The sequence below is a fragment of the Antechinus flavipes genome, chromosome 3, assembly GCF_016432865.1.
Source record: "Antechinus flavipes isolate AdamAnt ecotype Samford, QLD, Australia chromosome 3, AdamAnt_v2, whole genome shotgun sequence".
NCBI lineage: Eukaryota > Metazoa > Chordata > Mammalia > Dasyuromorphia > Dasyuridae > Antechinus > Antechinus flavipes.
In genome coordinates this window covers 236,575,289-236,593,084 of record NC_067400.1, presented here as the reverse complement: position 1 = coordinate 236,593,084, position 17,796 = coordinate 236,575,289, and the positions used below count along the sequence as shown (strand labels likewise).

General features: G+C 31.8%; 1 protein-coding gene across 3 annotated transcripts in view; it reads left to right on the top strand.

Moving 5' to 3' along the window:
* Positions 1-17,796, top strand: part of REV1 (REV1 DNA directed polymerase) — a 105,578-nt gene that overhangs the window by 64,255 nt on the left and 23,527 nt on the right. Inside the window, exons 8-11 of one of the 3 annotated variants that reach the window (XM_051984716.1) lie at positions 986-1,102; positions 5,877-5,994; positions 14,202-14,330; positions 15,915-16,069. In XM_051984716.1, the coding sequence (XP_051840676.1) occupies positions 986-1,102; positions 5,877-5,994; positions 14,202-14,330; positions 15,915-16,069 (519 nt within the window). Of the gene's footprint in view, positions 1-985; positions 1,103-3,743; positions 3,909-5,873; positions 5,995-14,201; positions 14,331-15,914; positions 16,070-17,796 lie in introns of those variants that run through there. The other 2 variants (XM_051984715.1, XM_051984717.1) reach the window with 2 other exon arrangements.

The following is a 17,796-nucleotide window of genomic DNA, read 5'->3' as shown; positions in this document are numbered from 1 at the left end:
TTATGTCTGCCATCCCTAATGTCCCTTCCCCCCTAAAGGACACAAAAATCTTATAACAAATGTGTAGTTAAGGAAAATGAATGAACATACTGGCTATATTCAAAAAATGTGTTTCAGTGTGCATATTAGATAGCCATCTTCATTATCAGTCTTCTGATACCTGACTTGATTGGCGTTCTTAAGTTTTTGAAAATTTTTACACTGTCAGTATGCAGTATAAATTTTTTTTTTAGTTTTGCTCATTTTATTCTGTATCAGGTTATCCAGGTCTTTTCAGGTTTCTCTGAAATCATTCCCTTCATTAGAATTGTACAATACATATTGTTCCAGCCAAACACTAGAGATGAAATCTGAAATGTTAAAATAGCTAAAGTTGGCCCATAAATAAAGGTTCTGGTGTGCTTTGTCATATAAAATATTAGTGAGTATTCCATGCTGTTGTTTAAGAATATTGTGATTAACTTTCTTTTTACCACTTAGAAGACAAAATAGCATGTAAAAATAATATAACTTCATAATACTTAATCATTTGGATATATTGGTAAAATGGGGGGATCAAAAGATGATCCCTGCTCATATAGTGGCATTCCCTTTAGCATAAAACAGAAGGTCTCAAATGTGATCCTTTTTTATGTTATTCATTCCTTCATCATATTGCTCTGTTACATATGGAATTTTAATTCCTAAAAACATTCTTATTAAATCATTGTTTTGTCAGTGATTTGCTATTTTCTTCTACATAATGTAGAATTCAAGCTCATTGGCAGTAGTTATTTCATTTCTTGTATTTGTCCAACATAGCACAGTTATCTAGCACAGAGTAGTCACTTAACAAATATTTGTTGAACAGTTTGAATATATATAAAATATAAAACTCAAGTATGCTATTTTAAAACACCTTTATAGGTTTTTCCTTTTAGCATATTGAACATTTTAAAGGAAAATTTGCATAATTTATAAATAATTAATTTTTTTTCATCTTCAGGAAAGCCAGTAGCTGTTACAAGTAACAGAGGTACAGGAAGGGCACCCTTACGCCCTGGAGCTAATCCCCAGCTGGAATGGCAGTATTACCAGAATAAAATACTGAAAGGCAAAGCAGGTACAGATCATAAGCCCACTTTGAAGTTACTGTGCTGCTGCTGAAGAATTATGTTGTATTTTTTGATAATGTTTTGGTTGAAATGTAAGAACACAAATTAAGGACAATTGTATTCAGATGATTTTTTTTTTTAAATCAAGTCTAACATTTCAGAACAAAGTAGTATCTGACAAAAATAAGTGAGTAACCTATACGAAATATTTGTCAGAAATGATAGTATATTAATTTATGAATTTTTATTTCTCTGGAAAAGTGAAACACATTTTTAAAACTGGAATTAGTTTGCTTTCTACTCAGCATGAAAAAATTTAATTTTGCAAAAATGACTTTTTTTAAAGTTTGTAACATAAGTTGTTTGATTTATATCACAGAAAAGATAGAAAAATAATTTGAAGTTGTTAAAAGCATTTTTCAAGGAAATGAGAGAATAGTTTAAAATTTTAATTTTTTTTTTTAGTTAGGCTTAAACTTGTCCAGAGGTATGAATTTTTTTTACCCATACAATTAAAAGTACTAGCATTATGGGTTAGGTTATCTTCATAACTGTCATTTATGAAATTATTTCTTGTGACAAATGTGTATAATATTTTCTTGTTGTAGGATGGAAATGTTATATAACCAAGTGGCAGTATTAAGTGCTTTGAGACTTTTTGGTTGTAGATATTAATGAACCATATATTTTTTAAAAGGCATTTTTGTTATTTATTTTTTCTTTCTAAATGAAATTTCTGTCAAAGAGCTAATATATGAATGCATTTAGCAGTAAGTATAGGCTTTTCACTTGGTATGTGGAAAACTTCTTGTATTCTTGTTTTAGCTTTGGTGCCTTTCTGATTGATACTTATAGTGTGTTTAGAAATTAGATTAATTATGAACTTAAATTTCTATAAACGGAATAGGGTATGCTCTTTTCTTAGTGTTTTGGCCTTGTTGCTTTTTAGGAGTAAAATTTTGAATTCATTTTGAAAACTAAGCAGTTAATCTTAAGAGGAAACAAACAGGAAAGTAGTTGGATAACTTGAGCAGCCTTATACCCTGGTAGTAGCCTTTTTTGTTGATGGTAGTCATCTTTGGATGTTTCATAAAAATACTAGGCAATGTATTTATTCATGTATTTTCTATATTTTCTAAGTGTTTCAAATGGATCTCTATGTAAGAGTGTAACATCATCAGGCAAAATAATTCTAGGAATTCTTTTAGATTTCTTTTGAATAGATTGTTGTGCTGTGATATTCAACTGTTTGGATTGTTTCTTAATTGTTTGGTAGTATGATTGTGGAGTTTTTCTTTAATGGTATAGTTTCTCTATGGTATTTGGTATGAGATAAGGAAGCTTTTTTTGGTTCTCTTTGGTATTTCGTATGAAGGGAGAGAGTAATTTTAGAATGTGGAAAAGTGAACAGAAGTAAATGTAGTTTAGGAAAATTGAATATTAAAATAGCATCTCTTCTATTGTTTGTATATAAGATTACCCTTATGGGTAATCGTCACTTCTGGTTCAAGTGTACCTTTCTTATTTCAGGATGTCTTTGTCTAGAACTTTATAATCGGTATATCCATTCTCAGTGAGAAGCCAAGAGATAGTTCTCTTTTTCTTTCTTTCTTCCCTATATAGCTTAACTATGCATAGTTTTCTGAAAAGGCAGTTGGTTTTCTGGCTATCTTTATTAAGGTAGCTGAAGGTTTGTTATCACACTTTAGAGAACTTTTAAATTCATTTTCCCTTTCCTCACCTTAAAATCCATAGAATCTAAAGAGACAAATGTCAGAAGAAAATTATATTATACTTAACATCTAAAAGTTAGCATAGATTGTTCCTTAACAGGGATTAGAGAATGTCATTTAGTATCTATTCATTACTTTTTTAAAGATATAATTGAATAAAACAATCCTACACTAAGAACCTGAATATAAGCTTCCATGTATACTATAACTGGATATTATTTATTTTATGGCATTGCCATCCAAATAAATTCATTTTTTTAATGTGTTGCTATACACAAAATGAATAGGCTTATTACCTTATTGTAAGGTTCCATTACAAATAAATCCATGCATAAAACACTTACTTCATTTGTCCAGTGCCTCATATACTTTTTTCCACACAGTTTTTTTGATCTTTTTGCCTGAAGCTTATTTTTTAAAATGTCATCATTTTAAAAAGTACTTGTAGAGAAACAGTATTAGAATTAGATGGCTCCAACTGTCTACAAACTTTTTTTTTTAATCCTATTTCCACTTTTTGGCCTGTTTGTTGGTCACTATATTAGGAAAGATAGCATCTTGGATTCTTTGTATAAAAACTTCCAACTTCTTATTAGTCACATTGAAAATCTTTGTCTAACAATTTTGCTAGCAATTTTCATCTATGCCTTCACTTTGAAGCAGCTTCCTGAATGATATGCCAAAGTACCACTTTCATATTGATGGCCTTGATGTTCTGAATCAGTTTAAAGTTCATGGTTGGGGCCTTTTACCTTTCCCAGGATTCTCAAGATGCAGATATTTCCTACCCCCTCAGCATCTTCAGTTTTCATTCTAAAGAGCAACAGTTTTTAAACATCGTATTAGTCACAGATTTATTCTCAGCGATTTCTTTTTCACAGACTTGGGTCCTGGCCTCTGATTTCTCCAACCGTTCCTCCACATTCACCATGTGCCCGTCTAGTTTGTCAAGTTTTGATGAGCAGTTCTCTACCTTGCCCTCCAGTGAGGACAGTGTGTCCCTGCATTGCCCTGAATTTCACATGAAGCAACTCTATCAGCTCATGGAGGGATCCACTCTGCTGCGATGTGGAAAATCCAGGTCAGCGAGCCCAGTGAAGATAAACAAGATGGCACTGCATCTCAGGCCAGGGCGTGGGAATGCATGGACCAAAGAAATTGTTCTTCTCATTCTTTACTTTGGGCATGATTTTTCTCTAATTTGAAATTTCAAGTGTCTTTGGGTACTTAGTAAGGCTTCCAAATATAACAAATGATTTAAAAAAAAACAAACAAATTTTAGGTACATAAATTAGTAAGAGCACTTTTGAAAAGAAGCTGGTCACCTGGTTAGGCTCTATTCACATTTTGCAATGCTTTTTTGGCTTAGTGGTCCCGCTCTGACCTGATAGTTTTGTATTTCTTATAGAATTTCAGCTTAGAGTCATAGAACATTAAAACTGTTCTTTAGTTTTAAGATCCTTCAGAACTTTGTACATTTTGCACTGTAAGAGGCTGTATAAAATTGGAAGAATATAGCATACATTAGTGTAGTGTATATGAGATCATAGCTCAAACTCCATAGTCTTTGTACCTTCTTAAACGAGTCCAGGTTCCATTGAGATTTGGAAACTGAAAGTTTGATTAGAGTTTATTCTCTGTATGTATGTATGTCCTTGTGTGTGTTTGTATTCAGTAAATACTTGAAATTGGTTTAGTGAGTTGTGGGGAAAGTAGTTATTGTACTCTGAGAAGTTGTTGAATGTCACTAAGCCTTGGTTTTGTCAGGTTTTTAGGCTGGCTAGTTTTTCGTGTAACAAAATTTGTGAATTAAACAGCAAAAATAGTTCATTTGTAAGTTGTAGTGATCTCAAAATAGGATTTGAGGAGTTAGCAGATGTAATGTCTTTAGGTCTTGTTTTACCATCTAATGTTATATTTGTTTATAGTAGCATAGACATGGTGGAGAGTGTGTTTTGTAGAATGTGCAATGTGTTTTTTTTTTTTACAGCAGGCACTTCTTGAAACCTATTAATAGCATCCTGGGAGACCTATAACTGAAGCTGTTTTCTTTGCTGTCTATTTCTGAATTACTAGTGAAGCTGAAGGTTGTAAAGGAAGTGAAATGGCAAGCAGCCAGGAAGCTTTAGATTTTCTCCTTTTATGTAGTTGTGTGTGTGTGTGTGTGTGTGTGTGTGTGTGTGTATACGTGTGTGTGCATGCCTTCTTTTGTTTTGCTCTTGCTATTTAATGAAGTGTGTGTGTGTGTGTGTGTGTGTGTGTGTGTGTGTGTGTATGTGTAAAATATATATATATATATATTTGGTTTTTCAATCAAAGGGCAATTGATAAATTTGTAGGCCCATTAGCCAAAATCTACCAGGGTATACTCTGAATGTCTAGTTTTCCTTTAACCCTAAATGTTAATTGAATACAAATGATTAACTGCCATAGATATATTGTTATTTTAGTTGATATTTTATTATAATATTTAAGCTGAAGTAGGCTTGGGGTAGAAGGAGGGACTAAAATAATATGAAAATTTTTAGCAAGTATTTAGCAAGTACTATATCAAAAGGATAATATTTATTAATTATGTTGCTATTTTACTATAATATTAGGAAACATACTGTAGGAAGCTTATTGTTTCCATGGATTAAAACTTGATGTCCTTTGCAGGAGAACTCCTTTTTTAAAGAATTATGTACAGCTGGTTCTACTCCTGATCTCTGGTCATATGTGTTGATCTCCAGAGATTGTACTGATGAAGGAATATTTTATTTTGTAGCATGTTCTAAAAAAACCTCACTGTCTTATGAAAGTCTTCATAGTAAATGACTACTTTTAATTTCATAATAATGACCTATTTTTATTTAATTATAGGATAAGATAGGCAAATAATAATGGAGCACTATATTTTTCCTTATTTATAGTGATATAGCTCTCAGTCGTTGGACTTGCAGATTGATTTGTTATATATGGTTAAGTGAACGAAATGGAAAACATCATTTTGAACTAAAATCAAGCTTTTCTTACATATGATTATAACAGTCTATTATTTTCAAAGCAGATAGAGTTCCTGATGTACCAGATTCATCTCTATTGGAGAATCAGGATTCTTCACAAGCAAATGGAATTGACTCTGTTTTATCCAAAGCTGAAATTGCATCTTGTAGTTATGAAGCCAGGTATGTGGAAGTGGAATGTGATGTAAATTGTATGGAAAAATGGATTTATGAGGATAATAATATATATTCAGTGGTATATTCATTTTGACAAATACTGGCTTTGAGAACTTCATATCTCCTTTCACTCCTTGATGGCTAGGGCAGCTTTCTAGGATGAGAACATTTCAGAGAAAGGTTTATTTTGTCTTAATAAATATTTCTTTCTGGGGATTTCTACATTGTTGAAGTCAGAGATCTATCATCCTTTCACCCATTGGTTAAAAAAAAAAAAATCAGAATATTCAGCTGTGCCAGTTAATCTATAAATTCTAAAAGTTGTTTTTAAGCAAATTGTCACAGATACATCTGGAAAGGGAACATGTTCTTTTGTCTCCTTTTTCTGAGCTCATCTTTGGAAATTCATGGAAGCATGGAAAGAGAGAATATAACCTCATATGGTTGTTTTAAAGGATATATCAGATAATATTTGTAAAGCACTTTAGAAGCCTTGAAGTGCTATTTAAATATTGGCCATTATCAGAGAATCAGACACTCTTAGAAATAAGTGGGTTTTTTCCACTTGTGGACAAAAATAAGATATGGTATAATGAAGACCTTAATTCAAATCATGCTCCTCACTTAAGCTGTGCATCTTTGAACAAATCACAGAATCTTACTCTATAATCTGAAAACTTGGGCTCATATATCACATAAATGCATGCTCTTATGTCTTCCCTGAACTTCATGTTCATCATCTATAAAATGAGGATAATAAAGCTAGTACAGAACTATAGCATTGTTCTGTGAAAAGAGTGCTGAGTTTGCAGTGAGAAATTGTATCACCCTGTTAAATAAAATGATATTTATAAAACAATTCAGAAACCATGAAATGGTTCTAGATGCACAATAAAGCTTTGCTGGCTTTGGGCAGGTTCTGATAGATTAGCTCATAATGGTAAGCCTTTGCATATGGTCCTGGCAATTGACTATATGTCTCTTTTGTGATTCAGCCTAATTGAGTTTCTTCACCAGTAGACTAGCAATTTAGTAGTGAATTTCTTTCTCCACTTCCACTACAACTATGGATGCAAAGAATAGAATAGAATATACTCAGTTCTAAGTAGCTATCCTTCCACTTCTACAGTGGAAAAGGAAGAGCATAATGAAAATCCCATAGATTTTAGATTATGTTTAAATATGAAATCAGTTTGTGGTACCACAAATGCAAGTTATGTGTCAATGACAAGGAAGTAGATAAACTTCTGAAGTAACTGAATTATGTCAATCTTGAAATCTTTACTATAATTGAAATCAGAAGACAAAAGGAATTTCAAGCTAAATGGAAAGGCTCTCTTTGCTTAGTCAAGTAAAGAAGTTGGTAGAATTGTTTTTATCATGTATCCACAGGCAACAAGAAACACCATGTAATAGGTCCTTAGTCTTTGTATTACAGTGGTCATACTGAATATTTGAAAGAAGTACATCATGAAGAAAATTATAATTTACTTACCTATCTCTAATTATAGACAATAAGAAAGTAGAAAAAACTTTTATAAGACATCCACAAGCATACTTTAATTGATGGTTTTACAGGTTCTTGGTATTACAGTGGTTCTCAAAATTTTTTAGTCTCAGGATCCCTTTACACTCCTAAAAATTATCAAAGATCCTTACTCCTAAATCTTCATCTATAATATTTATTGTATTAGAACTTCAAAATTTTTAGTATTATTATGAAAGTAATTTTTACCTCGCAGGCCTGTCTACTTACTCCAGGGTTCCCTTTTGTACTTTAAAAATTGCTGATTCAGTATAGATAAAGGTGAGCATTCCTGATACTTTGAAATATATGTTGGAAAAAGATCAAGAATTTATAGAATGTACAAAATCCTAATAATTGTCTTACCCTTAATGAGCAGAGGTAGGTGGCACCATGGACTGAGTGCCCATCATGAAGTGAGGAAGATAACATATCTTCCTGGGTTCAAGTCCAGCATCAAAAAAAAAAAAAAAGTCCCTAAGAAAGTCACTTAGTCCTATTTACCCTCATTTCTTCATATGAAAAATGAGGTAGAGAAGGAAATGACAAACTATTAAAAGTACTTTGTCAAGAAAACTCCAAATGTGGAATCACAAAGAGTTGGAAACAACTAAACAACATCAAAACATTTTTACCATGTATACTTTCTTAATGATTATGGATGATAGACATTGGACTTGAAAAGCACCTAATAAAATCACCTTCTCCCCTCCAAAAAAATAAATAAATTGGCTATAATCTAATTAGAAGTAACTGGTTACCACTTTGAATCATTTATTAATCAGTTGTCTGCATATAGACTTAGAACAGTTAAAAATGAATACTAAACTAGAATTATTAAAATGAAAAGTAAGTGAAATAGTTTATTTAAACCTAAACTTTTTAATCAAACATGGATACTAAGAAATGTAAACTAATATAAAAATAACACACTATGACACAGAACATTAATATTATTTAGGCAAAATTAACTGACATAAAGACAATAAGGAGTCCAAAAGATCCTAGAAATGAACTCAGCCTATTCATGTTAGACTAAGATTACAGGCAAGAACAGCACTTTTATAGCATAAACTCATGTATAAAATTGTGTGGAGGAGAAAGGAAGTACAATGAGACCTCACAAAACAAAACCACTGAAGATGAATTCAAGCTTACAGAACATCGTAGAAACACCATAAGATCAAAGGTTTAGAGGTAAAAGGAGAGAGCCCTCTCCTTTTACTGAGAAGAGAAAACTATGTCTTAAAGATGAGTGATTTGTTCAGTGTCCAAGTAAGCCAAATTTTGCGAAGGGCATTTGGAAGGAAAGGCAGTCTTGAAGAATTTGAGAAAAAAAGATACAGTAATTGAAAAAATCTGTAAAGACTTTTCTAATAAATCTGTTTCTCAATAAATCAGTGAGTTTGGAGCCATTATATTAGAATTCTTAATGTTAAAATTTCTCATGAGGTGGAAAGAGCAGCTGAACTAGACAAAGTACACACAGAGGAGGGTGATGTCAGAATCATAATTGTGAGGGCACTGATATGTTGATTTTCAGGGTAACAGAAAGAGAAGATATGAAGATACTTGAATAGAATCAGATCTTTTATTACAAGTAAAAGATAATCTATAAAATTCACATCTTTCTGGAATCTCTGAGATTATTGTATACATATATTAAGGACTTTATGAAAAAAGAACAGGTTGATATCTTACAAAACAATGTTGTATATAGCAGATGAATATACCGTGACAGAATTTACAGGATCAGGAAATATAAAATGTCACTGCAATTAATGTCCATGATTTTAAAAGCGTTTGATGTAGTGATGTAAATAATACTTCAAAGGCTCTTCATCAAGGCATTTACCAGGACTGTTTAAAAATTAAACAACATTCCTTGAAAGGTGTCTCTTGAAAAGGGGTGATTTTGTTTGCATATTCTCTCATTTATATCTAATGAGACATAAAGCAGTAAGCTGAATACTTGCCAAATTGTTATGAATGATTTTATGCTCATTGAATGAAGCCCTGAAACATTGCAAACCCTCCTAAGTAAGTTTGTAATCATTCAAATAATTTGGCCTAAATGTCCACAGAGGAAAAATCAAGTGGATGGAGGATATCTGTTATCCAAACTATGATATGCAATTCTATGAAAAATCCACAAAGGTGATTTGTATGTGTGTATCTGGACTAGATACTGAAATGAATTAGACACAAAATTGAATAGGAACAGAAGGAACTCTTAATTGCCTTTTGAAAATTATGTGGTACTTTTAATGAATCCATTCTCTGCCTGAAGCTTCTTGATGTTCAATCATTTCAGTTGTATCCAACTCACTGTGATTTCATTTTGGGGCTTTTTCGGCAGAGATATTGGAGTGGTTTGTCATTTCCTTCTCCAGCTCATTTTACAGATGAAGAAACAGGCAGATATGCTTAAGTAGCTTGCCCAAGGTCACACAGCCAGTAAGTGTATAAAAGTTATTTGAATCTAGGAAGGAGACTATTCCTGACTTCTTGGTATTCTATCCTTTGCATTATCTAGCTAAAATAGCCCTCTAATTGATCTACTTGCTTTTGTTTTCTTTCCTCATACCAATACATCTCCTACTCAGCAACCAAAGTGATTTTCCTAAAATTTAGGTCTATTCACTTTAGTCTACTGCTCAATAAACTGTACTGGCTCCCTATTACATCAAAGATCAAATGTAAATTCTTCCATTTGATTTTTATTGTATTTTAAAACCCGGCCCATTTTTAGCATTTTGGTCTAATTTCACATTTTATTCTTTTCCACAACTGGTTCTGTTCTTCTTGTATATGACATTCTTCCCAACTGCATGAGTTTTCATTGACTGTGCCCTGTGAAGAGCTTAGAATGTTCTCCTTCAGTTTCATCTCCTGTCTCTCTTTTAATAATCCTAACACTATCCACTCTAGTCTTTAGTCTTTCTTTGATATTTTTGTTTCATGGTTTTATTTTCATTTAGGGTCTGTAGTTATCAATGCAGGCACTGACATCTTTCTTAAAAACTATACTAGGATGATATCATGTTAATTGCAAAGATTATATAATAAACCACTTAAATGTTTGATGTAATTCTAGGAGTGTTGTGCTTCGAGTTAGCAGCTATCTACCTAGGTTTGAATACTGGGTCTGAGTAATAGCTTTGTGATCATTTTAACCCATCTGAACCTCTTGTTTCCTCACCTGTACAATAAGAATAAGACGTGTTGTGTTTACCTCATGGTTTTGGGAGGAGCCTGTGAGATACAGCATCCATAAAGTACTGTGACGATTTCAGTAACTAGCTGAAATAAAACAATTATGTGAAAATCAGTTAGCTTTATTAGCCAGTAAAGTAACACCACAATTAGGAAGTTCTTAATGTTAGAAAAAAGTCATTCACCAAATTTGATACAACAATCATTTTTTCAATTCTAGATGTTGAATAATCAACAGGCATGACTTAACTATGTGGGCTGTAGTAGGAGACTGTGGAGAAGGTTTTATCTGAGAGATTGATTCCACTTTTAGCTATGGCCATCTTGAAGTGTCATGTTAAGTGATAAAACTAATGAATAGAGAAAAGGAAAAAAATGTCTAACTTAACCCAAAAGCTGAGTAGGTCGTGTTTTAGACTTGAACACAGGAAGACTTGAGTCCAGACAAATGTAATCCTGCCTCTGAAACTGGCAGTGTAACCTTAGTAAAAGTACTCAACCTTTCTGTCTCTTATTTCCTCATCTTTACAATGAGAATAATAATGGCACATACTTCATTGGATTCTTGGGAGGACCAATGAGTCAACAACATAGAAAATACTTTACAAGGGCTACTATTAATATCTCTTCCATTCCTACTGGTAAAAAGTAAGTAATGAATACATCTTATTGCTCCTGTTATGAATCTGTTATTTCCAGTTACATTTGAGTCTTTGTGATCTCATTTAGGGATTTCTGGAGTGGTTTGCCATTTCCTGCTCCAGCTTATTTTACAGATGAGGAAATTGAGGTAAACAGGGTAAGTGACATGCCCAGGATCACACAGCTAGTAAGTGTCTAAGGCCAGATTTGAATGCAAGAAGATGAGTCTTCCTCGCACTCTATCCACTGTGCCACCTAGCTGCTCTTAAAAATTAACTCAGGCTTAAGTGACTCCTCTTTAAAATGAAGGGTTAGGATGTTGGTCTCCTCCAACCCAAAATCTATGATTCTAAGTCTTTTCCTTCCCATTCTTTCTTACTGAGAAAATAAGTATTGTGTATAAAATACTCTTTAAAAATGCCTGGAAATCAATTAGATTTTTTTCCCCCCAATGTGAGTGTCTATTGATACATGGATATGTTTTTACTTGTAGTTGTTTTTTTAAAAGAAGGAACTCTTTCCATTTATTTAGAGATTTTAACTATCCCTTTTGGTGCTTTTTAATCTACCCTATCCCAAAAAAAAGTTTTCTTCAGGTCAAATGATATCTTAGGTTCACTAAGTGATCATATTGCTCCCTTATGGCCTTTCAGGTTTCTTTAACATGATTTTGTCATCTGATATTCCTGTAGTCTTCATTATGTTGTTGCATTTACATTCAAATGATTATAACTATACATATATGAATTAAATATGTGTACAAATTCAAGAATGTTAATTATTTCAATATTCTATACAGCTTGTTATTAAAGGAATCCTATGGCAAATACTTTTTATTATTTTATAATGAGTCTTCATTCCTGATAATTTTTCTGTTCCAATAATATTACTCTTTTATGTGATGTCATTAAAGAATGGGTTGATTTGAATTTTTAAAATAATTGATTACATAAACATTTATGATAAAAATCTTTGTAAAGGCAAGAGACAGTCTAGTGCATTCTATAAAAAATGTTAACAAAATTTAATCTTAAATATTTTAAATGTTATTGTAGAAGTTTTTTCCCTCAACTTCTTTGTTGAGACTTATATTAAAATCATTGTGCTTGGCCTTCTGGGTCTTTTCTCTTAAAATTAAATGTTTTGGATTGGTCTGAATAAATAAAACTGTATTTTAATCACATACAGGTAGTATGTTCTAAATGATCAGAAGTTTCTAGAAGGTCTCTGGTCATCAATTCATCTTTTTCTTCAAATAGTTTACATTTAGAGGTAGACTTAGCTATTTATTGACTGGATCAATGACTATATCTGAATATGCACATACATTACTTTTTAACCATATTTATATGCAGCTCTGTAATACTTTGAAACATGTGCTTATTTATAATTTTTTTTTTTGGTTTCCTACAAATTAATATGATGAAGATTTTGCTCATTATGTACAATTTTGTGTTTATTGATGGGTTTTTGTTTTGTTATTTTTGGTAAATGGTCCAAATACTGAAAAACATTTAGATAAAATTTAAATTTGATACTTTATCAAGTATAATATAATCATAGTGGAGTTTTTACTAGCGTCTAGAATTAGTCAATTGTGAATTGTGAGTGATTAAGTACATTTCTGCTGTAAAGCTTGTTTTAGGTAGTTTCTTAATCTTTTAAGTCTTTAGAGATAAATGTTTGCTTAGAGGATTCTTAAACAATAAATTCCTATTCTTTGATTTTGATTTCAACAATGTATGGCATGTTAGTGACCCAGCTAAATGACAGAGGTATAAAATTCAGTGGAATCAGCCTTTTCCCTTATAAAATTTAAAAAAATAAACCTCAAACCAATTGCCAAATATTGTTTCTTGCATTAATATAAATATTGTGTGTGGGTAGGCTAGATATGGGATACTGGATAGAGTATCAGCCCTGGATTCAGGATGACCTGAGTTCAATCCAGTCTTAGATAGTTACTAGCTGGGCAAGTCACTTAATCCCAGCTCCCTGATCTCCTCCCGAAGTGCATGCACGTGTGTGTGTGTGTGTGTGTGTGTGTGTGTACGTGTGTGTGTACACATATAAATAGTTTTAAAGATGTAAAGAATAAGACAAAATTTTTAAATACTACCAGTGTGGGAAATTTGTTTGTCAATGTATATTATAATTTTCTTGTTTTTTTATTTTCCAGTCTGCTTAGGAATGGGAGAGATAGGGAAGATTAAGGATTAAGGCACCCAAAGGAAAAAAAAATTTTTTTAAGTGGCAAAGTCATTGAAGCATTTTCAAAAAGATGAACAGTAAAGAAAATAAGGAAAATTAAAAAAAGAAAGAAAGAAAGACTAGCAAGGCAACTTTAAAAATTGTCTAGTCCTCTTTTTCCTGTTCTGCTGTGTATTAGAAATGGCCATTTTATTTATTAAGTTCAGAATTTTTTAAAAATGTAAAAAAAAAAAATCACTCAATAAATAGTTAAGAATTGTAAGATGTTTGTTTGTTTGTTTGTTTTTAAATACCTGTTAACTACTTAGGTTAGATATATTAAAATTCTAAATGCCTGGTATAAGAAAAAAGCATTTTGGGGATTTTATTTTTATTTAAGTTAAGAAACACTTAACAGGGGCAGCTAAGTGGCACAGTGGATAAAGCACTAGCCCTGAAGTCAGGAGGACCTGAGTTCAAATATAATCTCAGACACCTAACACTTCCTAGCTGTGTTCCCTGGGCAAGTCACTTAACCCCAATTGCCTCAGCCAAAAAAAAAAAAAAAAAAGAAAGAAAGAAAAGAAAAGAAAGAAACACTTAACATAATGGATTGTTGTACTTTTGTTTTTTTCTTTAGACAAGTTGGCATAAAAAATGGAATGTTTTTTGGCCAAGCCAAACAACTGTGTCCAAATCTTCAAGCAGTTCCATACGATTTTCATGCATACAAAGAGGTTTCTCGAACAATGTATGAAACATTAGCAAGGTAATGTGTATAGTTTTAATTTTAGATATTTGTGTTTCAGCATTAATATTGACTAGGATCTAGCTTAAAATAAAAAAGATTTGCCAATCATTTCAGCAATACTTCAATCCCATCCCATCTAGAGTCTTCTGATGGTTTAACTTGTTAAGAAAAAAAAATGTACATGTTATTTACATGTATATACATATACATATATAAGTGTAAATATAATGTAAAGATATGGTAGAATTTTTGAGGTATATATGAATAACAGAAATTTTAAATAGTTTGAATTTATGTTTAGTAAATTTCTACTAATTTAAGTGAATTTTGAAATTAATTTTTCACACTTTGATTTTCAAATAAACCTAAAAGGTCATTCAAGTTTATTAGACCACTGAGTGTTAAAATCTTTTTTGCAGTACCCCTAATAAATAGTCATCAAGTCTTTACTTTAATAGTTCTTTTTAAATGTCACTGAAATCAGTCCTTCAGCAAGTAGTTAATAAGTGTTGTTAGCCAAGTTTTGGTCCTAGGTCTAGCTAGTAATAAAAAGAAATGAAACATTTTTTCTTAAGGAGCTTATATTTTAATGGGAGAGAAATCATGGAATAAATATAAATGAATAAGTATTGAGGGCACAAGCAGATAGAGGGATTGGGAAATATTTCAGGTAGAAAGTTTTTCTTGAGCTGAATCTTGAAGGAAGCTAAATTCTGAAAGATGTGCATTTCAGGCATGGGGATCCACCAGTACAAAGGAATAGAGTCAAGAAATGGAGGATGATGTTTGAGGAACAGAGAAATGGCTTATTTTGCCAGATTGTAGACTAAACATCTTTGAAGGAGGAGCTTTGTCTAACTTTGAACCACTATCTCCCCACATAAAGTAAATCTTTTTTTCCTGGCTTGAGATTTATATCACAGCTCTTCGGTAAATTTATTACTGTATTTATGTTTGAAAATTTTAAAAAATTTTTAAAGTCTAATTTGACTTTTCAAGATGCAAACCATCATTATTCAGAGGAATACTGACTAAAGTGAGTAAAGAAATTTGTTTTTAAAAAAAAAAAAAAAAAGGAAGTTGTCTTATAGTGATCCAGGAAGGAGGAGTGGTAAATAATTTATCTTCCTTTCTCTTTTTTTCCTTTCAATTTTTTTCCCAATAATTCCAGGCAAAAAGTATCTTATTAAATATTGTATTCTATGTTTTTTGCATTTTTTATTTTACTTATTTTTTGTTGTTGTTGTTATATCTAATTCACTCAAAAACCATGGGCTTCATTCACATGGCTTCAAATGCACGCTCCGTGTGCAAAAACTTTGGCGTAATCTTTTTAATTGTTAATTGGGATTTAAGGACAAATTTCAAAATGTAAGAGAACACTATTTTGAAAATAACTTTAATTATAACAGTATGCAAAGATTCTATTTAATAGGTTCTCCTTTAACAATATTTAGGAAAGATAGCATTTCTTAGTATTTTAAACTTGTAAGGCAAAAAGAAATCAGAATTACACCAAAAAAAGGATTTATTTGCAACATATTCTTTCTGACAAATGTTGAGCTGTTCCTAATGACCTATTATTCCCTTCTACTTTGCTAGCTATACTCATAACATTGAAGCTGTCAGTTGTGATGAAGCACTAGTAGATATCACTGAAATCCTTGCAGAGACCAGACTTACTCCTGATGAATTTGCAAATGCCATCCGAACTGAAATCAAAGACCAGACTAAATGTGCTGCTTCTGTTGGGATGGGTTAGTATGTTATATAATTTATTTTTAGATTGCATGTTTGGGAACATTATTTCTTGTTGCGTCAGTCCACTATCATCTGATTTTTTTTTTTCAAATATTTTTTTTTTGTATTTGCCATGATATTGGGTTTTTCTATATAAATTAAAACTTTACATGTGTCTATATTAGATTTGTCCAGATACTCTAGCCTATCAAGATTTTTTTAAAAATACAAACTCTTTTATTTTGTATTTTGCCTTTTCTATGTAGCTTTTTTATCATTTGCAAATTTGATAAAAGAATATAGGGCCAAGTACGGTTGATACTCAACTATTAATGACCACTCTGGGTCTGGTCATTCATCTGGTTTCAAAACTACCTAATTGAACTATATTGTAGTCCATATGTCTCTCTGATTTATCCCATTCTACATAAAGAAGTTTGTATAGCCTTATTATATAGAAATAATTTTTGTAAAAATTCTTTTGATTCTCTCAACAAAAAAATAACCTATTTTGAAATATGCTACTGGCACTCAGGATTCTTGAATTTCATTGTGTTTGGATAATGGGAATTTGTGTGTGTGTGTGTGTGTGTGTGTGTGATTTTATAAATTATACATTACTAAAATAACAGGTCCAACGTGATACATGTGAATTTTCTGATTTGCTTTCCTGTCCCACTTGAATTGCTTAAAGCTTGGTATAATTTTGAATAATAGTGATTATTGATATGTACATACCATGTCTCCATACCACTTTACAGTTTGCAAAACATTTCTATACATTATCCCACTACAATCCCTGAGATATGTTCTACACATATCCATGTTCAGATTTAAGGAAATGAGATATGTCCATAACTTATCCATGATCAGAGGGAGAAATCTGAGGTCTTCTATGATATATTCAACTATCAGTATTTAGCAATAAGCATTAAACTGGCTGGTTATGGCTGGCCAGAAAACTCAAATGACTCTGGAGGGGAAAGTGAGGCAGGTGACCTTATGCAGCCCTCCCTTGCTTAAATGCAATTCCCTTGTATGTCATGACATCAACTCCCCAATGTCATGGTCCTCTTTGAGAATAAAGAATAAACATCAACTACTTACACACAAACATGGAGAAATATAAGGCAGTTTGAAAGGAAGGACATTAGCAATTGGGAGTCAAGAAAGATTTAATGTCGAAGTTATTATAACTATAATATGGTTATTATAGACAAGTTACATACTTGTCTATAATCCCCTCTACTAATGGAACTGATACTAGTGGATTCATTGAGATTGGGATTTCTCAGCAGCATTGGTACTCAAGCTGATAAAATGAATGCAGTAGGTTCAGCACCAATGTGGTCAACCTCCAGGAATAAGGCATTCACTGAGTTATGGAGGAATAAACTGACAGATTGGAAATAGATCAGGGTCAAAATTTAGGTATTGATAAGCATAGGATTCAACTCATAAATGGATGTTGGTATTTGGCAAGATAGGGAGACCAAGTCTTCCCCCTCCTCTTACCCCACCTGAATAAATTAGTAATGATGATCATAATAAGAATCAAAAAATCATATATATATATAATGTAGGATCAAAATTTAATGGATCTTGTCTAATGAAATCTAAACTTCAATAATATTTCTTTTAATCTTTTTGTATTAAAAGATTTCTCTTTATTCTGCCATTTAATGTAACTGATTTACTTTGAAGTATTCAACATTTTTGATAATTTTTAGTGTTCTTAATAAGG